The following is a 24832-nucleotide window of genomic DNA, read 5'->3' as shown; positions in this document are numbered from 1 at the left end:
AATGTGCCTGCCACTGTGGCAGATGATAGGCTAGGCGAAATAGATTTTTGGAATTTTGCTGCTTCTGGTTTGTTTTCTCTAATGGACCACAGTATATGGGAGAGGGGTGTTACTATGTGAGTTCTCAGACTATGCATACTCCACTGATGTTCAGTCACATCACTGAATACTTTCTGGTCCTGACTATTGATACTATTATTTTTCCTGTATACTCATACATACTGACAAAGTTCATTCTTAGAAAAATTGCTTATTCATCCCAAGGAATGAATCCCTGTAAAGTAAGTGTTGTTTGATAGGGGAAGGGAAGACATTTGAATGGAGAGAAGGAGATTTGACTCAGAATAGCTCTTCTATAATATGGACTGCAATTTCTCTGAATATAATTAAGTTTGGAGATCATACAGTAGTTTTGGAGATCATGCAGTAATAGCAACCAGCCTCATTATCTGAGTGTGACTTCAGGAGATAGTTAATAGGAGACATTGATGCAAATTAGGATAAAGAAAATGTATTACAGTATTTAATTCATCAAAGTGAAATAAATGTTTGAAAGTGTTTCAAAGTTTGTCTGGATACAGCTGAAGTGGATTTAGAAGTGGAAATGGTACAGATCAGTAATCCAGAAGGAAGAAACTAATTGCCTAAAAATATCTGTAATATCCATTTGTTCTATAAATCCATGTGCATATTTCCTTTACAAATCAAAGGAATATCCCATGACAAAATTCTCCATAATGGATGATGGAAAGAAGAAGAATTTTTAACAGTGATCTGAGAAATTGGATTCTTGAATTATAATATATTAAATGGACAGCTGTGTACTGTGCTAATGGATAGAATAACTTATTTTTATTGTGATTCTTCCAAGATAAAGGGAGTATTAATAATTTAAACCATTCAACCTGTACAGCACAAAATCATGTTCACTGTGTTGATAAATTAAATGTATTTCATTGCTAAAAATGTTACTGCATTTGCCTGTTGTCTTTGAGTAGTCACTTAAGTAGAACAATAGAAAGTTGGGATATAAAATGAATAAGCAAATAAATATTGTAAACTCAGTCTTTACTTTTCTTTATCTTCCATTATGTAGCTTGAAATTGGAACAGAAATCTTTGAAAATGTTGCATGTTTAATGTATGACTGCCTGGATTGGAAAAGACAGCACCAGCACTACTTGGAATCGGCTAGATTTATTACTGTACCTGTGGTAGAAAAGAAGAGTAAATTAGAGGTTTGTGGCAAATAACCAAAAGTATTATTATATAAAACTTGGTATGGAAATACATTTTGCTTAAAATCCTATCATTTGGATACTGTTAAGACTGATATCATGGTTCAGAACTGAATCTGATAATGGAGTAATTGTTGTTGTTTATTTATTTAGTCGCTTCCGACTCTTCGTGACTTCATGGACCAGCCCACGCCAGAGCTTCCTGTTGGTCGTCAACACCCCCAGCTCCCCCAGGGACGAGTCCGTCACCTCTAGAATATCATCCATCCACCTTGCCCTTGGTCGTCCCCTCTTCCTTTTGCCCTCCACTCTCCCTAGCATCAGCATCTTCTCCAGGTTGTCCTGTCTTCTCATGATGTGGCCAAAGTACTTCAGTTTTGCCTTTAATATCATTCCCTCAAGTGAGCAGTCTGGCTTAACTTCCTGGAGGATGGACTGGTTTGATCTTCTTGCAGTCCAAGGCACTCTCAGAATTTTCCTCCAACACCACAGTTCCAAAGCATCGATCTTCCTTCTCTCAGCCTTCCTTATGGTCCAGCTCTCGCAGCCATATGTTACTACGGGGAACACCATTGCTTTAACTGTGCGGACCTTTGTTGTCAGTGTGATGTCTCTGCTCTTAACTATTTTATCGAGATTGGTCATTGCTCTTCTCCCAAGGATTAAGCGTCTTCTGATTTCCTGAGTGCAGTCAGCATCTGCAGTAATCTTTGCACCTAGAAATACAAAGTCTTTCACTGCTTCTACATTTTCTCCCTCTATTAGCCAGTTATCAATCAAGCTGGTTGCCATAATTTTGGTTTTTTTGAGGTTTAGCTGCAAGCCAGCTTTTGCACTTTCTTCTTTCACCTTCATCATAAGGCTCCTCAGTCCCTCTTCGCTTTCAGCCATCAAAGTGGTATCATCTGCATATCTGAGATTGTTAATGTTTCTTCCAGCGATTTTAACTCCAGCCTTGGATTCCTCAACCCCAGCATGTCGCATGATGTGTTCTGCGTAAAAGTTGAATAGGTAGGGTGAGAGTATACAGCCCTGCCGTACTCCTTTCCCAATCTTAAACCAGTCCGTTGTTCCGTGGTCTGTTCTTACTGTTGCTACTTGGTCGTTATACAGATTTTTCAGGAGGCATACAAGATGACTTGGTATCCCCATACCGCTAAGAACTTGCCACAGTTTGTTATGGTCCACACAGTCAAAGGCTTTAGAATAGTCAATAAAACAGAAATAGATGTTTTTCTGAAACTCCCTGGCTTTTTCCATTATCCATCGGATATTGGCAATTTGGTCCCTAGTTCCTCTGCCTTTTCTAAACCCAGCTTGTACATCTGGCAATTCTCGCTCCATGAATTGCTGAAGTCTACCTTGCAGGATCTTCAGCATTACCTTACTGGCATGTGAAATGAGTGCCACTGTTGAACATTCTTTAGTGTTTCCCTTTTTTGGTATGGGGATATAAGTTGATTTTTTCCAGTCTGATGGCCATTCTTGTGTTTTCCAAATTTGCTGGCATATAGCATGCATTACCTTGACAGCATCATCTTGCAAGATTTTGAACAGTTCAGCTGGGATGCCATTTTCTCCTGCTGCCTTGTTATTAGCAATGCTTCTTAAGGCCCATTCAACCTCACTCTTCAGGATGTCTGGCTCTAGCTCACTGACCACACCGTCAAAGCTATCCCCGATATTGTTATCCTTCCTATACAGGTCTTGTGTATATTCTTGCCCCCTTTTCTTGATCTCTTCTTCTTCTGTTAGGTCCTTGCCATCTTTGTTTTTGATCATACCCATTTTGGCCTGGAATTTACCTCCAATGTTTCTAATTTTCTGGAAGAGGTCTCTTGTCCTTCCTATTCTATTGTCTTCTTCCACTTCCACGCATTGCTTGTTTAAAAATAATTCCTTATCTCTTCTGGCTAACCTCTGGAATTTTGCATTTAATTGGGCATATCTCCCCCTATCACTGTTGCCTTTTGCTTTCCTTCTTTCTTGGGCTACTTCTAGTGTCTCAGCAGACAGCCATTTTGCCTTCTTTGTTTTCTCTTTCTTTGGGATGTATTTTGTTGCCGCCTCCTGAACAATGTTGCGAACTTCTGTCCATAGTTCTTCCAGGACCCTATCTACTAAATCCAGTCCCTTAAATCGATTCTTCACCTCCACTGCATATTCCTTAGGAATATTAGTGAGCTCCTATCTAGCTGATCTGTGGGTCTTCCCTAATCTCTTTAGTCTGATCCTAAATTGTGCAAGAAGAAGTTCGTGATCTGAACTACAGTCAGCTCCAGGTCTTGTTTTTACCGACTGTATAGATGTCTGCCACCTTTGGCTGCAAAGGATGTAGTCAATCTGATTTCGGTGTTGTCCATCTGGTGAAGTCCATGTATAAAGCCGTCTCTTAGGTTGCTGGAAGAGAGTGTTTGTTATGCAGAGTGAATTGTCTTGGCAAAATTCTATCAGCCTGTATCCTGCTTCGTTTTGTTCTCCCAGGCCATACTTACCTGTAATTCGAGGTGTCATTTGACTGCCCACCTTAGCATTCCAGTCTCCTGTGATGAAAATAACATCTCTTTTAGGCGTGTTGTCTAGTAGGTGCTGCAGATCCTCATAGAACTGCTCTACTTCAGCTTCTTCAGCATCTGTGGTCGGGGTGTATATTTGGATCACTGTGATGTTAGACGGCTTGCCCTGAATTCGAATTGACATCATTCTATCATTTTTTGGATTGTATCCAAGCACTGCTTTAGCCACTTTACGATTAATTATGAAGGCTACTCCATTTCTTCTGTGGTCCTCTTGTCCACAGTAGTAGATCTGGTGGTCATTTGATGTGAAGTGGCCCATTCCAGTCCATTTCAGTTCACTGACGCTCAAAATATCTATCTTTAATCTTGACATCTCACCAATAACCACATGCAATTTGCCCTGGCTGTAGATCTTACATTCCAGGTTCCAGTGGTGTGTTGATCCTTAGAACATTGAATTCGCCGTTCACCACCAGCACCGTCGGCTGCTAGCCGTCCTTTCGGCTTTGAGCTAGCTGCGTCATCACGTCTGGGGCTAGTTGAACTCATCCTTTGTTCCTCCCCAGTAGCATTTTGACCATATCCTGACCTGGGGGTCTCATCTTCTGATGGTATACCGACATATCTCTGGTTGTACTGATCCATTTAGTTTTCACGGCAAGAATAGTGGGGTGGGTTGCCATTACCTTCCCCAGGGATCGCATTTAGTCTGACCTCTCTGTCATGACCTTCCCGTCTTGGGTGGCCCTTCACGGTTTAGCTCATGGCGTCATTGAGGTGCTGGAGCTCCAGCACCATGACAAGGTAATGATCCTTTGCTGAAGAATGGAGTAATTACTGTTGAATAAATCATTGCTCCTCCAATTTACTGGGTATTTCTAAACATCTTGCTAGACTGGAAGGATATTTATCTATTTTATTATTACAAAATTAATATAGCACCATATCCCAAAATGATAGGTATTTTACAAACAACAGATAAATAAAAGCAATGCCGTAATCTGCATAACAAAAATCCAAGTAAAATTACTTTAAAAATAATTCATATTAAATAAAAGAATTAAATAGATTATTAAAATCAACAAAAAGTCAGCCTAAGTTCAACCACTAGACCCCAAATATCTGGGAAACCCACCCCCCAGCAGTTTTTAACACATTTCTGAAGCTCAGCAGTGTGAGGGCGATCTGCACAGGCTTTTCCATTGTAATAGGACCACCATCAAGAAGGCCTGCTTTGGGCTCCTGCCTCTCTTACTTCTTGGGCTGGAACACTCACAGTGAGCAATTTCTGTTTGGGGAAGGTGCGTCCAAAGGTCCAAAGGGAAGCCAAGCCATGTAAAGCATTATGGGTTAACACCAGCACTGTACATTTTAGTTGGAAACCTACTGACAGCCAGTGCAGCCTCTGCAGAAGAGATGTTATGCTCCTGAATTGCCTCTCACCTGCTAGCAAATGAGGAGTTACATCTTGTTCTAACTGCAGTTTCTGGGTATTTTTTGAAGGCAGCTCCAAGTATAGTGCTTTATAGCGATCTTATCTAAAAGTCACAAAGGCATGAATCACTGGCATACCAGCTGGGCAAGTGTTTTCTTACCACAACCTCCACATGTAAATCCAGGGAAAGTGCAACTCCATACTTGGAACTGAAATGGAGCCATACTGTTTCCTTCCAAATACTGTCCCTGACTTACTGGGATTAATCTTTGGCTTGTTAAATCTCTTTTAGTCCCTCATAGCCTCCAACCACGGGGTTAGAATCTCCACAGCATCTCTGGTTTGGATTGCGGTGGGGTCTTGTAATTGCGTATCATAAGCATACTGATGATACATCATCCCGAACTGACAGATTACCTCAACCAGCAGTGTCATATAGATGTTGAATAACATGACGGAAAAAGGTAAACTTCGTGGCCATAGGAGTAGCCATGGCATGGCCATGGACAGAACCACTTCCCCTGCCAGTAGTTACTGACTGGAGCTGCTCCCTTAAAGAAGTTGAATGTCATAAAACAGTAATCCCACTTTCAACTGTCACTGGTAATCCAGGAGAAAACCTTGCTAAAAGTTGTCATATAATATTAAGAGGTCTAATAGGACTAAAAGGGGCATATTCCTTCCCTCCTAGTCCAGATAAAAGTCATCTACTAGAGCAACCAATCCTGTTTGTCCCTTGCCCAGGTTTGAACCATGAAGAGGGTTCATTGTAGCTGAATCAAGAGTTGGCCTCTTCAGGAGCATATGCTCTATTGCTTATTCATTCTTTCAAAGAAACATGAATCACATCTTAAATCCAGTCACATCCCTCAGTCTGCCCAAAGGAACATTAGGGGTCTAGCCCTTATAAATCTTATTCAATTTTTTTCAGCTGTAACAAGATTAAAACATAAACATAAGTTATTTTGTTTTAATTAATATTTTATTTCACTAGATACATGTGACTGCTCCAGTTACTCCCTCAAGAAAGAAACAGGCTGTAGACGAGTCTGTTGCACTCCCAGTTTTAACTACAGGTATGTGTAAAGTAACTTTAGTTATTGTCCAAAAAATATCAGGTCAGTTCCTTTCCACTGTTTTATGGAAGTATGCAATATAACATTGTGCAACCTTTGGTGATAGCAATGGGAGCATTTCTGATGGTCTTTTCACTCCTGGATTCCCTACATAGTTGGGGAAGTTATATTAACATGGCAGATAATCTCAGAATTTTCTGTTCTTGTTGCCATTGATCATTAACTGCTGAATGTATTTTCTCCAGCTTTATAAGCATGTAGACTTTATGAAAATTACTGACATACTCCAGAAGGTAGATAAAACAAATCAGAGTCCCTCAAAGAATGTAATCCCCATTTTTCAATGGGCACTGACTGTTCATATTTCATACTTAACCACAGAATGGTTAAGTAGCAATCCCATACTCCTAGAGCTCTGTGAATGGCTACCAACTCCTTCTGCAGGTGACTAGAATGGTGCAGCTTGCAAACTAGTTTACCAAAATCCTTGTTCATATGAACAAGTAATATCAGTGTATCAATCAATTATTGTTAATCTTCAAGCCCCCTGACAAGATTTACAACAGCTAATTGTTTTTATGCACATAAAAGACCTAAATCTTGGTATGATAATGACTGCGTTAAAGCTAAAAAGGGTCTCTTAAACGCAATAACTTCCTTTCGCCAGGAAAATTCTGCAAATGCCTCAAAATTACTTAAGATTCCAATAAAAATTATAAAGATCTCTTTAAATGGAGTATGAGTAGGGTTGCCAGCCATATGAGCTGGAAGATCCTCAAACCATTTAAACCAAAAACTTCATCCCCAAAGAAGGAAATCATAGATCAAGTATAATCATAATCTTTCAAGAGTCTGTACTGTTGGCTTTCCATCATAAGGCTCACCATTGTAAATCAAACTCTTGATCTGATGGACTGTGCAGCTTCAGCAAGGTTTTCTGCCTTTTTTTCAGGTTGTTTAAGTCAATACAGTCATTTAAAGGATGTACTGTCTGTGGATTGAGAGAAAAATCTTTCAGTTACTGAAAAAGAATTTGCCTCACTTTATCCATAGAAGAGGGGCCTATTGCAAAGGGAACTACCTCCTTCCTTTGAGAAGCATGAATATTCACAAGTGTATACTGTACTCAAATTGCAATTATCTGTAGCTCTATTTACCTAAATGTTTTAAATGCATTATTTTTAAATTTTATTTTTATTAAAGAAAATTTTATTATTACAGATGTAGACATGAGATATTACAATGATCTCCTAAGCTGTATCCCTGATGAGGTGGTTTCTGTTGCCTTAATACTGCACTGTATGCTGCAGCAGGTAAGCAAACATACTCTACAATTTATTGAAGAATAATTAAGATTTCTATAAAAAGTCCTTGCAACTAAAGTACCTACAGGATCTTTAATTAAAGGTCTCTGCTAGTAGAAGGAAGAATAATTTTGCATTATTGAAGTGTGGGTAGATGAGCTAAATAGCTAAGGAGAATGGATGTTTCTCATTTTACCTGATTTAGGAAGCAAGATTGCTCGATCTGGTGACTCCCTTGTCCAGTTTTATATGGTTGTGCCAAATGTTGAGCTTTCAGGCCATATTAAGATATTTTATTGGTGTACTGCAGGGCCGGGCAATTTTTTTTCTGTTAGGAACTGCACATTATCTTTTTTGGCCTCTGATGGGACAGGATGCGTGTTCAAAAGTCTTGGAGAAATCATCAGGGATTGCAATCAAATTTTCTGGCCCTTTTGGGAAAGGATGCATTTTTAGTGGGTGGGGGGGATGGTGGACAAGAAAAAGTGCTGTCAAAAACTGACAGACAAGGTGTTGAATATTGACCATGAAATCTAGGGGTATGCTCTGGGAGCTGAAAAATGGGGGCTGTTGGTTTACATGCAGCCTATGGACTGCAAGTTGTCTATACTTGGTGTACTGTTTACTGTGACACCTAGTATTCTCTGTTCCTGAACTTGGGTTTGATGTTAAAGATCCCTGAGCTTTTGTTTTGTTTTGTTTTGTTTTGTTTTGTTTTGTTTTGTTTTGTTTTGTTTTGTTTTGTTTTGTTTTGTTTTGTTTTGTTTTGTTTTGTTTTGTTCTGAAGAATCTTTTTCTGAACTGCTGGTCTAGGGAAGTTTTTGATTTTAAGGTCACCACAGTAATCATGAATCCATCCCCATACATGAGCAACTTGTGTTATATCACGCCCTTGACTTGTATTTTTGACTGGGCAGGAAAGTTGTAATAAGGATAGCTTCCTAGCCATTAAATAACTTCCTAGTGAGAGTGAGGTTTCCTTTTTGAAGGGGCTCTGGACTTACTTGAATCTACAGTATTACTGAAAAGTCTGATAGATTCCTTAAGATCCTTGGAGATTTCCCAATCCACATATTTGCTTTGAGAAATATAATTGCCCTATTTATGTGAAGATTCCATATCTGTCCCACTGATTTATTAGAGAATTAGTGTTTCCAAAGCCTGAATAGAAAAAGCCTTAAATTGTGGAACATTTTAAAAATCTGATCAAACATAGGCCAGAGTGCATTCCGAGCTTGCAGTCTGGTGTTGATGATGACAAAGATACAAAATTATTCTACTTCTTGTGTATGTGCACAGTGCTGTGTGAAGGAACTTCCAAACAGTTCAAGCTTTCTACAGCTTGGCCTGCCAACAATATTGCTTCATTTGCTGAACAGAGAGGAAAAAGAGAGAGAGAGAGGAAAAACAACAGTGACAACAAACAAAACAAAAGAAATAGAGAGAAAAAACAAGCCAATAAAAACTAAATAAACTGTATATATAAGGGCTTCTCAGTCTTATAATATTTTATTATATAACAGTCTAAATAAAAAAATAACCATACTTTATTGTAATTGTCCATGCATATTAACATTTAGAGGCAATCTGTTCGAATAACTGAATTTTCAGTCCAGTAAGTAAATAGGACCATAAATCTGTTTTAATCAACATTAAGCACTCCTCAGTTACATACAGTAATCTTTTTGCTAAGCCCCACCACCACCCAGGAAATATTCAGAAGACTTTCTCCTAATAACTACTAGATTAAATTTCTATCAAAGGATGTAGTAAGTTAAGGTTTTAACTGACTGGATAAATAGGCACTATATAAATTAGTTTCAAGAAACATGGAGTATTGAAGAGATAGAACTAAATGGATGCTAAATCAGTAAGGTCAATGGAAAAATTGGCCTTCTGTTTCTGTTTAGACTAAGAGGGGAGTCATCTTATTAGAAATTATGGAAAATATAAGTGTAATTTTTCTAGTTGAAGAAGCAGCACAACTGATTATATGTGGATTATATGTATATGTATTGTATTCAATGTGGATTTTACTCTTATCAATGGGGAATTTAGATTTGAAAGCAACCATCTTTCAGTTATTCTTGGTATGTTTTTTCCTATGAAAAGAAAATAGGAGGAGGGAGAGCTATGTTTGCCTGCTTTAACTCCTGACTCAAGGTGGGATATAAATAAATAAATAAATAACCAACTGAAATGCTTTCTTTCCTGTAAATGTGCAGAAAAAAAATTATAAACACAGACAAAATCCCTGCTGCTTTAAAAGTGCACCTATCCCCAGTGGGAGGAAAAGGATAAAACATCTTGTCATTATATTTCCACCACATTTCCTGTACCCTTGGCCAGTGACAGAATTCATAGAACAGGATAAATGTACTCATTGCTACAAAAGTGTTGGCCACTTCTGATGTAGAGCAAGGCCTTCCTGTAAAAGAAGGTTCTACTTGTTCCTGCATTACTGTGAATTATTCTCAAAAAACAAATGGGTAGTTCAAATGGGTATTTGAAGTAGATATATCATAAGCTTCCAAAAGGGATGCCTCGTACTGTGTCTAGGACTCCAGAGGAAGTATTTTGCATTGCTATAAACACTGTCCTAAACAACAAACCACTGTCTTTTCATTAGTATTAAGAAAGTAGACCAGCTCTTTTGCCTTTGTGGAGAGAAAATATATATAATTATAATATAATATAATATAATATAATATAATATAATATAATATAATATAATATAAATATAATTTTTATTGAAAAAGTTTTCAACAAGATAAAAGCAATACAAATATTAGAAAAGAAAGAAGGAAAAATAGTGAATAAGTAAGAAAGAAGATAGAAAAAAGGAAAAGAAGAAGAAAAAAGGAAACATTATAAAGAAGCGGCTTCCAATCTTTTTGACAGCAGTAATAAATGCATTTATATTTTACTCTCTCTCTCTAAGGTTACATCATAGTTTCATTCTTTCCATAAGGTACTCTTTCTAATTTTCAAACCCATAAATCACAAGTTCATTTTTCTCTTTTTTCAGCAAAAGTCCATAAGGGGTTTCCAGTCACTAATACAAGTTAATAACAAGTTAATTTTGCCATCTCTGCAAGTTCTGTCATTTTCACCAACCATTCCTCCATTGTGGGTAGTTCAGAGTCTTTCTATGCTTGCACATGTAATAGTCTTGCAGCAGTAGTCATATATAAAAATAATCTTCCATGGCTCTTTTCTAATTGACTGTCTATTAAACCCAGCAAAAAAAATATGTTTTTATTTGAATGTTGATCTTTAAAATTCTTTGTATCATTATATGTATTTGAACCCAGAAATTTCTGGCTTTTTTACAAGTCCACCAGGCATGATAAAATGACCCTTCTTGTCCACATTTCCAACATAAATCTGAAGTACCTTTATACATTCCAGACAATATTTCTAGAGCCTACAGTACATCATTTTATAAAAATTCTCTTTTAGGTTATAACATAATGTAAATTTCTGTCCTAACAGTGAGACACACACTGAGACGAGGAGTAGTTCTCTAGTGTTTATTACTGCTACACAAACAGAATCCTAACAAACTGAATAAGCGTGGGAAAAACCCAGACATATAAACCCCAAAAGCTAAGGCGGGCCTGATCTGTGTCTCTTTGAATGGCTGCTTAATTCCTCAGTACTACGCATGCGTTTTCCCCCCTGGATAGAGGCCCCCTCCTGCTCACCGTCATTACTCATGACAATTTCAATTCTTTTAACCACATGTTTTCCCTCTGTTCCATCAGTATATTGTGTCCAAAGTTCTTAGCCCATTTTATCATACAGTCTTTCACTTGTTCTTCTTCCATTTCAAATTTCAATAAAAGTTTTAGCAATTACATGTTCATCATTTGTACCTACAGGGAGTCCTTGACTTACGACCATTCGTTCAGCGACCGTTCAAAGTTATGGAGGCACTGAACAAAGGGACTTATGACCGGTCCCTTAAGTTACAGCCATTGCTGCCCCCTCATGGTAACATGATCAAAATTCGGACACTTGGCAGCCTGCCCACACTTACAACCACAGTGGCACTTCAACTCCCCCCACCCACCTATTTCCCCCCATCTGCACTCCGCGGCCCCTGTCACCCTAGCTGACCTTCACTGCCTTCTTGCTCCCGCTGCTGACCAAGTATGTCCAGCCTGGTCCTTTGCAAGGCAGCTACTGGCTGCATGAGGCTTTCTTCCATGGTCGCACACAGTGGTCCAGCAGAAGAGGTATGCTATGGGTCCCATCCGCTAAGGAGTTTCTTCTGGCAGGACCCAGGAGACGGGCCTTTTCTGCCATGGCATCCCTCCTGTGGAACATCATTTCCCCCAAGATGAGACTGACCTCAACCCTGATATGCTTCAGGAGGTCCTCTAAAACATGGTTGTGCCAATAGGCTCGGGGGACTCAAGGCAGTGGTGACTTAGTGAGATGGCTTTATTGCCCATAACAATAACTTTCTCTGCTACTCTGTCATTAGTAACTTTGACTGTGTTTTGTTGAATTTTTGATTGTTAGTTTTTATGATGGTCTTTTTTATAGTACGCTGCCATGAATGAATGAATGAATGTTTCGTTTAGCCTCCATCTGAAAGAACTGGCTTTGTGGAATATTTTGAGAGAGATTCCCTTGTTTGAATCCTTCATAGTCCACCAATTTCATATAGGACTTAAGCACGATGTGTTGTTGTTGATTATTTTGTTGCTGTTCAAGGTTTATGTCCCTCCAATATATGGGATATCTTTTCTTCAGTGTTGCTTTTCTGGTCAGCATGATATCTACGAATAACCTTTTTCTATTACTTATTTCACATGTTTCATACTTAGCTTCAGGGTTAGATCTTTGCTGAATCTGTAAGATGAAGAAATGGTATTGCCACCCTTCCTTCTCATGCTGTAAAATCCAAAGAAAAGCGAAGGGCATAAGCTTAACCTTCATAAAAAAACTAATAATGAACATTAAACACAAAATAGATTTCATAGGCCTGATTCCATGAGTATAATTATTATTATTATTATTATTATTAATAATAATAATAATACATATTTATAAATAATAATAACAATAATAATAATGCAATAGGTAGGTAGACTAAAACATGTCCTTTCCTGGGTTATAAAGTGTAAGTTTTTTTTATCCTTCACAGATTACTTGCCCACTCTTAATTGTATCAGGGTGAATGCAGTATTGAAGGAAAGTTAGCTTGTAGACATCTTAGTGTTTTCTTTTGTTAAACCTATGGATTGCCCTAGATATCTTCACCTCTTCCAGTATGGATTCAGAGAAGCAAATAATCTAACCAATAGTACATTGATGCTACAGGTTCTGTAACTGTAATATCTTTAATCACTCCTTCAACATGTTTTTATTCCTGAGCAATGGAATAATGAAACAAAATATTTATTTGTGCTAGGTTGTTGCAACAGAAGAAAATCTTATACCACCAAGCCTAGTGATTCCACAGCCACGTGAAGATGGGCTGGATCATTCTATTGCCAGTCATATTGTTTCGACCCTACCTTCTCTTGCCCTTCCTGAGAATGAAAAAATGGTTTGTATTGTCTGATGATGATTTATTTCTTTTATCAAAATTAGAAACATGTTTTTAAATGCATGCTCCCTTTCCTTTGACAGAAGCTGTATAATTCCTTTTATCCTGAAAATGATGAAAAAGTTCAGGCTCCCAGATGGCCTCTAATACTAAACTATCATGATAGTTTGTCTCGGAAGCTGCACTGCCTAAAGGTATAATATAACATTTGTTTAGCCTTTCTTTCCATCATTAATGCAAAAATAGAGTCAGGAATGAGATAATACTTCATTATAAATTTGCCAAATTCCAAAGGATTGCATCGACTGTAAGTAGCTTCAGTTCTCTACAAAGGCAAAATCTGTGCTCATATACAGTAAATCTAATAGTAAAATTATACAATGTGGTTAGATTCCCCATGTTAAATGCTGAAGTGTCTCATAAGCTGCTTTTTGAGAGCGATATTTTACTTTGTTTTGCTACTTTATTGAACATCTAGACAAAAGCTAAAAATAATCGTTAAGGTAAACCAGGAAAAAAAGAAAAAGAAAAAAGGTATCTCTTAGTATATGGATATGTATTGCTTTTAAGGATAAACCTTAAGCATACTTTTTAAAGGCAATATTTTAGGAAAAATGGTAATAATAGTAAATGATGACCTGGTTTGAATAAATGTATGCATGGGACTTCTGGAGGAGGTATGGCGAGCTGAAGACGTTTCCATGAAAGCGGAGCTGACAACTGGCAAAAACGAAGAAACCAATGAGTATAAATTTGCTTATAACTTTGCCAATGCAGTCTAGGGAAGTTACCGTTTATTTAGTGTAATTTTAATAGAATGTAATGCCATCTAGGGATTATTGACAAGGTCAGCTCTTAATGTTTTGCTGAAAAGGAATTCTATGCCACAGAGTTTCTCAGTGAGATTCAGTGTATCCTTCCTGAATATTTTTTTAGACTTTCAAAATTATCAATTGTGTAATTGGCACCCCCACACTCTTTACCTGGGACTCTCTCTGCTTCTCGCTTAACAACCTGCACTTCTGGGGTTAAACAACAACCAGGACTGCCTGCATTGCCATTGCTAAGCAATGCAGTCACATGACATCGTGCTTTCCGACCGCATCACTTAGCAACAGCAATTCTGGTCCCAATTACAGTCGTAACTTGAGGACTACCTGTGGAGTCATTCCCGTGTTCTGAGAGGTAAAACAAAAAAACAAAAACTACTTTTTATGTTCCCCAACTATGAAAAGTTGCTCATCCCTCCTTTCAGTAACACAATCAGTGAAGTTAAATGTTTCTCTTCACTTAAGGTAAAAGATGGCTTAGACCCAATAAAGATCGAAGAAGAAATGATGGAAAAGCTGCCTTTGATGGAACTTCTTAAATTCCCTCTTCCATCACCTGCGAACAACACCAAACGCCTTGCCATGCTTCATGAACTCATGCACTATTGTACTAATGGTAATATTATTCTTTTATTGGCTTACTTTGTAGATTGTTTCCAAAGTAGTACAAATTTTTTTTTTTTTTTTTGCTTCTGGGAATGCATTGGTTGGAATAAATTTGAATCAGCTATCAATGATAAACAGATTTCTGGCAAGAAAAATGGATTCAGGCAATTTAAATTGACATTTTTCTTTCTGTGCCTTAATTTTCTTGCAGAACATATGAATTGGGCTGATGTAGAACGAGCTTTTAAAGTGTTTACTTTTGAAAGTTTGAGGCTGACAAAGGTCGATAATTCTGGGCAACTAGAAGGCTCTGGCACTTCCACCACTTGCCATATCTTGAGAGAACCTGCATATGAAAATATTTTTCATATTTTGTTCAATTGCCAATTATATGTACCCATTAGGCTTAAATATTTATCATCCCTATTAGAAAGAACAGTACACTGGGATCCAAACCAAAGACTGTCTTACTTCCTTCTGGGTTCTAATGTGCATATTGTATGCAGAACTGCTAAGTTTATAACTAAGGCAGTGGTCATAAGAACTCAATACACTGAACAAATTGGGGTATCCTGTAAGGGAGATTCATACATCTGATTACTGACTCCCTGTATTATCGCATATGTATTGTATTACTGTATATTCTTTTATCTATTTTCTTTTTGGAATTAGACAATGTATTTTATTTAATTCAATTTTATTTTATTGATAAGGTCACAGGACTAATCAATTAATAAACTACCACTACTACTATTACTGCTACTACTGCTACATGATCTGGGAAGAGGTAGAATCATTTCCTCATTTATTTTTTTCTTCTGGGAATGCGTTGGTTGGAATAACTTTGAATCAGCTATCAATGATAAACAGATTTCTGGCAAGAAAAATGGATTCAGGCAATTTAAATGGACATTTTTCTTTCTGTGCCTTAATTTTCTTGCAGAACATATGAACTGGGCTGAAGTAGAACGAGCTTTTAAAGTGTTTACTTTTGAAAGTTTGAGGCTGACAAAGGTCAATAATTCTGGGCAACTAGAAGGCTCTGGCAGGATGCTTGGTGGAGATGATGAGGTGTCTTATATCCCATGGGATAATCCTGCTAGGTTTGCTAGACAACTGAGACAAGAATTAATTGGCAAAAAGCTTTCTAAAGAACATAATATGAGTAATTCAGGTAAAGAAATTTTATGTTTATATTGTGAATGCATTAAATCACAATGCTTATAATTTCTTGAATTACTGTGTTACTGAAAAATTATTATATCAAGTAACAAAATCAGAAATCAAAATGGGATTTTAACAAATCTGTTGGCTACATCTTAATGAAATGATACAACTTCCAAAATTCCAGACACAACCATCCTTGGCCCTCTTTTTTTCCTAACTCAAGCAAAATGGCTGCTAGGGGAGAGCTTTCAGAATGGCTGCATTGACTACAGAGAACATGGAGCTGATGAAAAATCTCACCAAAAACATGGAATGAGCGCCTTGCAAAACAATGGTGCAGAACGATATTTGCTGGCTAAACAGGCACCATTAGGATTGGGAAGCTAAGCTGGAAGGATTGAAAGGCAGGATGAGGACAGATTTTGGAGTATCTGAGTTTGACATAGTCAGAAGACAGAGATGATAGAGCAGATTACACTACTTTGCAGGTGGAGAAATCACATTTTAATTGTTCCTCTGTAATAAAAATTTTAAGCTATAATTCAGCTTAACAAAGATTTCGGGGTAGGAAGATTTTGTACTTCATTGTGCAGAAAGCTGAGGAAACCTTGACAAAAGGTATGAAAGCAGGGAAGGGAACTACTCTCTCAGAATTCCCACTTCCTCTTGGAATAGTAAATTGCTCATGAAACATTTGTGGCTTGTGAAATTCACTTACACATGGGTACTATAATCATACTAAAACGTGGGATGGTGCAGTTGAACGAATTTTTATTGAGTGAAGGCATTTATCTGTAGGAATAAAAAACGGAACAAAAAAGATGAGTCCCTTTTGGGAGATGGGCGGTGATAAATTTGATTAATAAATAAAATAAATAAATAATCAATCAATCAATCAAACTTTATTGATCAGGCCATATCAGAATACAAGATTAAACACTGCATGTTAATAAAACTCTATATAAAATTAATATAAGAAGACAAGTAAGTAGTAAATAAAAATACAGTAGGTAAGTATACATATAAGTGAAAATACAGATATTTCCGTGTCACCCCTACAGTTTACCCTGATCAACCCCACGTATGTAGATCTCAGGCATATTGATTTACTTACTGTAAATACAGAACTGTATTATATGTTATTTTTGGGTCTTGGCCACACATAAAATATGTTGTTCTAATGTGTGATTCCCAGTGGGTCATTCATTAAATATATGGGCCAAGTTGCAGATCTCTCTCCTTGTACAAATTACAATCAAATAATATATGTGCTATATCCTCAATTTCAGGCGGTCCGCATATACAAATGCGTTCATTATAGGGGATGCTGTTAAATCTCCCATATCTGACCATTCTATCAAGCTGATCAAATCTAGCTCAGGTGAATACCTCCCTGAGATGTTTTGGCATTTGTATTTTTAAATAGTTGGCAATTTGAAAAGTGCATTTATATCAGCTCAGCCATTTCAAATTGCCAACCTTGCTAAGGGTGGCTATATTGTTTTGCACTTCTACATCCAAGATTCTTTATGCAGCACTCTTTTTGACTTGATCTCTGGAAGCGCAGGAGACAGGGAGACCACAGCTCTTTATATAACTTGTCAGTTGTGTAATCCAGGAGGTCTGTAGTTGGGATTTTGTCTGTTCTAATAAACACAGTCTTGGAAGTCTATCAGACTCCATTTCATTGAATTTACACCAATAATTGTATGCTCTAATTTTAGACTGTGAGTAGATTGTGTAAATTCCCAATTCAGCTCTATAATCATTTGTTAATTATTCATTGTAGAAGATGTCACACCAAGCCAGATCAGAAGGAACCTGGTGGCTCCTTTTCCAAGTAGCACATTTTATTAAAAGGCATAAGCTTTTGTGAGCTGCATGAAAAAGAAGAGCTACGCAAAAAGAAGTGAGCTGCAGTTCTGAGGAAGTGACCTATAGCTCACAAAAATTTATGCCTTTCAGTGAAATGTGTTAGTCAGAAAAGATGCTACCAGACTCCTCCTGATTTTTTGGCACCATAGACTAACATGGCTCTACTCTTACAATGGCTAGGACAATTCAGAAAACTTAGACTGAAATATCCAGTCAGCTATGAAGCTCCTTTGGATGTTATTAACCAGCAGCACGAGAATTGTGAGAAAAACAATGGATTGTGTATGTTTCTCTAAGCTTCTTGAATGAAATGCAGAATAAAACTAATCAATTACTATTGTTGTTTTTTGTTATTATTATCAAACAGATTATTATTTGGAGATGGCTCAGTAAGCCACATTGAAAAGAGTGGAAATTTTCTGAGTAGATACACACAGGATAGGATTAGAAATGTGTTCATATTATAAAACATCTGAGCTTGGTGGTATTACAGGGAGTCTTTGACTTACAACCACAATTGGGACCAGAACTTTTGTTGCTAAGCAAGGCAGTCATTGTAAGTCATGCCCAATTTTACGACCTTTTTTTGCCATGGTCATTAAGTGAATCACCACAGTTCTTAAGGGAATCATGTGATCGTTAAGTGAATCTGGCTTCCCCCATTGACTTTGCTTGTCAGAAGCTGGCTGGGAAGGTGATCATGTGATCACAGAACTCTGCAGCCGTTGTAAATACATACCAGCTGCCAAGTGCCTGAATTTTGATCATGTGACCACAGGGATGCTGTCACAGCCATAAGTGCGAGGACCAGTTGTAAGTCACTTTTTTCAGCACTGTCATAACTTGAACAGTCACTAAATGAATGGTCGTAAGTCTAGGACTACCTGTAGTTCTTAAGTAGTGTATCAAAAATCTAAATAGAATTTACATTGAATAAATATTAATTTACATGAACTATGAGATCATGTTCATATTTATATTTTTTGGGGTCATCCATTCTGAACTCTACAATATCCACATATGAAGGAGGCCCTACTTTTCCCCTCCAAAGTTGTTTCCTGTTTTTAAGGGGAACCTTTTCTCTACTGCTACTGTCAGTGCTGAAAGCTGAATTGGGAGTGCAGGGGAGCTCCTATATGAATGTGCGTTTAGAATTTATCTAAACTGTCTTTTTTGCATTTCTTTTTCATAGAGCTAGACTCTGAGCATAAAGAATTTCATAGTCAACGATATTTCCATTTTTCACTGGAGGAAAATGTCAGGAAACAATCCACATCTTTCAATTCAGGTATATGTTGCTTGGAAATGTCTTTTCCTTTTCCCTCTCCATTTTCGCTCTGGAGTCCTTGTTCACTATGTTGGGCAATTGGAATCTTGCAACACTAGTAAGAGAAGTGTCTGTTGATTCATGGAATATTGTTCCCAAGACTTTTACTGCTGCATGAATTTCTGGCCATAGGTTCTCTTTTACTACACACTGTATACCTAGACTTGGAGGAGGGTGTGTGTGTGTGAGTGAGACAAAGTCCCCAGCATGGTATCTGGGGATGCCAGTGTACTTCATGGGCGCATCTCTTAGCAAATGCCAGGGTTCCTACTGTCCCTGATTTTTTACATTAATTAAAAAACAGGAAACTATCATGCTGCAAAACAAAATGCCAGTGTCCAGCCTTGTCTTTATTTACAAAAATGGCTCTGGACTCTACAAGGCTCACAAGCTTTCCCAGATTGATAGGTAGCTCTAGCTCAGTTCTTTGTAAACATGCCTAGTTTTACGAAATGGACAAAATTAAGTAGGGATAATAGTAGCATTCTTGTAAATTGGTGATTTGTTACATCCCCATGGCAGCCATTTTGTGAATTAACTAGATTCTATAGTATGTCCTTAGTATCCCATATGTGCTCATCAACACAAAAAAGTTTGGGACCACTGGATTATCTGCTTATAGAAAAAATATTGCTTGTTCAAAATGATCCAGCCATTATTGATGACATTGCTGTGGAGATGGGGAGAAGATCAACAGTTAACTGTACTTATGTCATGCGCTGCCTACCTCTGAATAACATTCAGACGCTGGTTTGCAAAGCAGGTTCTGGTTTATTTCAGGTTAGGTACAACGTTAGTAGAAAAAAGCTGAGAGTGACAGGAGCGCGCCGGTGCGGGGTTTAAATACCCCGCGCCGGTCAGCGCCCCCTCGCTCACAGTCACGTCACCCCCCTTTGTCCCATGCGTTGCCCTGCCATTGGTTGAGGGTTTCCAGGATCGCCCATCCTCAGGTTTCCATTCTTCTGCTGATTGCTTTCAGCTGGGCGATCCCCGTTGTATTGTCGCTGATGGCTTGGGTGGCTCCGTGATTCGTTTAGCTATTGTTTGTTAGCCGTTAGTCGTTGTGGGTTGATGGCTACTTAACTTGTGCCCCTTCACTTATTTCCTTGTCATTGTCATGAGTGCCATTGCGCTGATGACTTTAGCTCAACGGCACTCATGACATACTGCCCCCTTTTCGAATAGTGTTCTCCCCCGGTTTTCTTGGTTTTCCCCGTGGAGCTGTCAAAACGCCACATTTTTTTTTTTTTTTTTTCTTTTTCAAAGTTCCCGCCGGAGTAGTTGTCGCCCCTCCCTTTGCTCCTCCCTCTACCACGTGCCTTCCCAGGGTGTGTCCATGGTGCGCATGCTCGGGTTCTGACCTGGCGTGCGCATGCTCCAACCACACCCTGTTTGTTTGGCTCAGTTCGGCGAGGCGAGAGGCGTGGCTGGTCGGGTGCTGCTCAGCTCCAGGTAGGGCCCTTCTTTTCTTATTTTGAGTGCGTCGCCTTTGTTGTGTCTCCTGGGCGTTGCCCCCAGGTTGCCCTGTTGACTTGCTTGCCACTCCCCCGCGGCCGGGGGGCGGGGGGAGGGTGCTGGCGATCGTTTGTCACCACCCCGTGGGCCCGGGGCGGGGGGAGTGAGTCCCGGGGGGGGGAAGGTCCACCCAAGTCGCGGGCTTGGGGGGGGCCCTTTCCCTTGGGGCACGGGAGGCGGGGGGGGGCCTGCGGGGGGGGGTTGGGTTTGCTGACCTTGGTTGCGGTTTGTCGGGGTATGCCCGGTGAAATGCTCTGGTCAGGTCAGGCGCGTTAACGTTGTGCGCCGCCACCCATTCCGGGTGGGGGAAGTGTTTCCACCTGACCAGATAGTGTAGAGTTCCTCGTTGCTTGCGGGAGTCGAGGATGTCCCTGACCTCGAAGTGGTGTTGCCCGTCGATCATTAGCGGTGCGGGCTGTGGCGTGCTTGGGTGCCATCGGGAGGTGGTTGCCGGTTTTAGGAGGCTGGTATGGAACACCGGGTGGAGTCTCCGGAGGTTGTGTGGCAGGTCCAGGCGTATTGCTACCGGGTTCACTATTTGCGTGACTCGGAACGGCCCGATGTACTTAGGCCCCAGTTTTTTCGAGGGTTGGGTTGACTTTAGGAACTTGGTGGAGAGATAGGCCATATCTCCCGCCTGGAACGGCGGTTGTTGGCGCCGGTGCTTGTCGGCCTGCTCTTTGTAAGCAGCCTGTGCCTCCTTTAGCGCCGCCGTGATTACTGGCCATGCTTCCGCGATCTTCCGTCCCCAGTCGCTGGCGTCCACCTGGGGTTCCGGGGGTTGAGGTAGCTCCGGTATGGGGACAAAGTCGCGCCCCGAGACCACTTCGAACGGGGTTTTCCCCGTGCTCGTGTGGACGGCGTTGTTGTATGCGACTTCGGCGAACGGGAGCAGTTCAGCCCAGTCGTCTTGGTGGTAGTTCGTATATGATCGTATAAATTGCTCTAAGGTGGCATTAAGAACCTCAGTGGCTCCGTCCGTCTGCGGATGCCAAGCCGTAGATAGGGCCTGTTGGGTCCCCGTCAGCTTCAGGAAGGCCCGCCAGAATTTGGAGGTGAACTGTGTGCCCCTGTCGGTCACCACACGTGCGGGACATCCGTGTAGCCTGTACACGTGGATGAGGAAGAGTTTGGCTAGTTGTTGTGAGGATGGGACCGACGTGCAGGGGATGAAGTGGGCCTGCTTTGAGAAGTAGTCCTTCACCACCCAAATGGCCGTTTTCTTCTGGCTGGGTGGGAGGTCCACTATAAAATCCATAGAGATTTCCTCCCATGGGCGGGAGGGTTCTGCCACCCGTTGCAATAGCCCCGCGGGTTTGCCTGGTGCCCGTTTGGCCCTAGCGCACGTTGGGCAGGACGCCACGTAGGTTTTTACGTCTCGCCTGAGCGCGGGCCACCAGAATTGGCGCCGTGTTAGGTGTAGGGTCTTGAGGAACCCAAAGTGTCCCGCTTGCTTGGCGTCGTGTGACCTATGCAAGATCGCCTGGCGTTGCGAGTCCGGGACGTAGATTCTGCCTTCCCCCCATGCCAGGTCTTGCGCCATCGTTACCTTGTCGGGGTTTGCCAGGAACCAGGGGTCGGTTTTGAGGGCGGCGGCGAGGTCCGTGCGCATTCCCCCTGGTAGTTGCGGTTGGCTTCTTTCCGTCGCCGGTTGCCCCGCCGTCGGCTGCGCCGTAGCGTCGAGCTGCCTCCGTGCGCCGCTTCGGGTGGTCACGGCCATTCCCAGTTGCGAGGCGGATAGGACCGTCCCAATGGTGTCTGGGGCGGGCTCTTCGTCTTGGGGCAGCCGGGAGAGGGCGTCGGCCAGGAAGTTCTTCTTGCCCGGCATGAACTTCAGCTGGAAATCAAAGCGGCTGAAGAATTGGGCCCATCGGACCTGTTTTGGGCTAAGGCGTCTAGGCGTTCGTAGGGCCTCGAGGTTCCGGTGGTCCGTCCAGACCTCGAATGGTTGGGTGGCTCCCTCGAGTAGGTGACGCCATGTCTCTAGTGCCGATTTCACCGCGAAGGCTTCTTTCTCCCAGACGTGCCATCGCCTCTCTGTCTCGGAGAACTTCCTTGACAGGTAGGCGCATGGTTTCAGGAGCCCCGTGGAGTCTTTTTGTAGCAGGATGGCTCCCAGGGAGAAGTCTGAGGCGTCGGCTTGGACCACGAACGGCCGTTCTGGGTCCGGGTGTGCGAGGATTGGCTCCGTCGTGAACAGCGCTTTCAGCTTGTCGAATGCGGTCTGGCACGCGGGAGTCCAATTCAGCACTGTGCCTGGGTTCTTGGCGCGTCGGGTGTCCCCCACCCCTTTGGTTTTGAGGAGGTCCGTTAAGGGGAGGGCTATCTCAGCGAACCCCCGGGCGAAGGACCTGTAGAAATTCGCGAATCCCAGGAAGCTCTGTAGTTGCCGTCTGTTGCGGGGCCGCTCCCAGTTTAGCACCGCTTCGACTTTTGCGGGGTCCATTTCGATGCCGTCCCCGGAGATTCGATACCCCAAATAGTCTAGGCGCTCTTTGTGAAACTCACACTTTGTAGGCTTTGCGTAGAGCTGCGCCCTTCTGAGCTTGTCGAGGACTTGCCTGACTAAGGTTACGTGTTCCTCGTGTGTTTTTGTGTAAATGAGGACGTCGTCGATGTAGACCAGGACCCCTTTAAACAGATGTTCATGCAGTACCTCATTGATGAGCTGCATGAACACCCCAGGGGCCCCCGCGAGTCCGAAGGGCAGTACCTTGTACTGGAAGGCGCCTAGGGGGCAGTTAAACGCCGTCTTCCATTCGTCCCCCTCCCTGATTCGGATGCGATAGTACGCCTCGCGAAGGTCCAATTTGGAAAAGATTTTGCCCGTGGAGAGGTGGGCGAGCATGTCCTTTACCAGGGGTAAGGGGTATTTGTTGGACAGGGAAGCCGCGTTTAGGCCCCGGTAGTCGGTGCAGAGCCGTAGGGTCCCGTCTTTCTTCTCCCGGAATAAGACGGGGGCTCCGACCGGTGAGCATGCTGGCTCTATGAATCCCCTGTCTAGGTTTTTATCGATGAACTCCCGGAGGGTTGCCATCTCCTTCGGGGTCATCGAATAGATCTTTGGTCTAGGTAGGGGGACGTCGGGCAGTAGGTCGATCCGGCAATCCGTCTTGCGGTGGGGGGGTAGTTGGTCTGCCTCTGCCTCTCCGAAGACCTCGGAGAAGTCGGCGTATTGTTCTGGTAGGTCTGCTGTGGTGGCGGCGTTGTCTTGTGTGGTCGCCTCCGCTCGTCCTACCGTGGGGTTGCTTTTGCCAGCTGGTGCTGGTGCTCGATACTCGCCGTCGCCGAATGTGAAGGTGCGGGTCGCCCAGTTGATCCGCGGGTTGTTTTTCGCGAGCCATGGCATCCCCAGGACTGCAATGGGCCGTCCGATGGGCGTGACTACGAACGATGTGCGCTCGGTGTGAGTGCCCATTTGCAGGGTGACCGGCTCGGTTTGTAGCGTGGCTGGTTTCCCTCCCGCAGTAGAGCCGTCCAGCTGGTGGAATGCCAGCGGCGTGGGGAGGGGGAAGCAGCGGAGGTCGAGTTTGGCAACTAGGTCGGGGTGGATGAGGTTTTTTGAGCACCCCGAGTCCACTAGTGCCGCGGCCGTGGTGGCTCCGTTGCCGGCAGAGAGTTGGATTGCTGCCAATATTACGGAGCTTTTGTCGTTTCGTTGAGGTGGTCCGCGTTGCTGTCCCACCGCCTGCCTTGCCACGCGTCTCAGAGCAGGCGGGGAGCATTTCCCGCCGGCTGGTCGGGGTCGGTATTGTCCTCTTCCCCCCAGTGCGCGTCCCAGCCCTCTTCCGGTGTCGCTGTGGCCACGGTCATTCGGCGGTGAGGGGGCGGCCCCGGGTTGGGTGGTTTGGGGCTAATTTTCGGGGCGGGCTTGGGCGCGCTGGTCGGCGGTCGGTTGGCGAAGCAATCCGCCGTCTTGTGCCCTAATTTGCCACACCTCCCGCAGGGCTCCCGGTTGAACCTCTTTTTTGAGTATATGGGGCCGGCCATCCCCCCGTGTGGTGCGGGTACCTTTTTCCCGACATAGTTTGTGTCTTCCGTGGTTGTCATAAGGAAGGTGCGGTGCGCGTGTTCGGCTCTCCCCGCGAGGTGGATCCACCCGTGTAACGTTTCTGGGTCGTCGCGGTAGAGGGCCCATTGGAGAACGTCGCGGTTGAGCCCCCTTTTGAAGATTTCCAGCAGGGTGGTCTCAGACCAGTCGCAGACCTTTCCCGCGAGGGCTTTGAACTCCAGGGCGTAGTCAGGGACCGTGCGTGTGCCCTGTTTAAGTCTCTGGAGTGCGCTTTTCGCCCGTACTTTAGCTAGGGGGTCTTCGAAGTAGTTTTTCATCTCTTTGATGAAAGCAGGGAAGGTGGCGAGGGCGGGGGAGCTGGACTCG

General features: G+C 42.1%; 1 protein-coding gene across 1 annotated transcript in view; it reads left to right on the top strand.

Annotated features, from left to right (window-relative positions):
* Positions 1 to 24832, top strand: part of SPAG17 (sperm associated antigen 17) — a 132604-nt gene that overhangs the window by 16491 nt on the left and 91281 nt on the right. Inside the window, exons 8-14 of the mRNA XM_063293042.1 lie at positions 1097 to 1237; positions 6186 to 6267; positions 7489 to 7580; positions 12997 to 13134; positions 13218 to 13328; positions 14430 to 14580; positions 15514 to 15744. Of these exons, the coding sequence (XP_063149112.1) occupies positions 1097 to 1237; positions 6186 to 6267; positions 7489 to 7580; positions 12997 to 13134; positions 13218 to 13328; positions 14430 to 14580; positions 15514 to 15744 (946 nt within the window). The remainder of the gene's footprint in view (positions 1 to 1096; positions 1238 to 6185; positions 6268 to 7488; positions 7581 to 12996; positions 13135 to 13217; positions 13329 to 14429; positions 14581 to 15513; positions 15745 to 24832) is intronic.

This window comes from Candoia aspera, chromosome 2 (genome assembly GCF_035149785.1).
Source record: "Candoia aspera isolate rCanAsp1 chromosome 2, rCanAsp1.hap2, whole genome shotgun sequence".
NCBI classification, from domain to species: domain Eukaryota; kingdom Metazoa; phylum Chordata; class Lepidosauria; order Squamata; family Boidae; genus Candoia; species Candoia aspera.
Note: the sequence above shows the minus strand (reverse complement) of the source record. Positions and strands in the feature narration are given on the sequence as shown.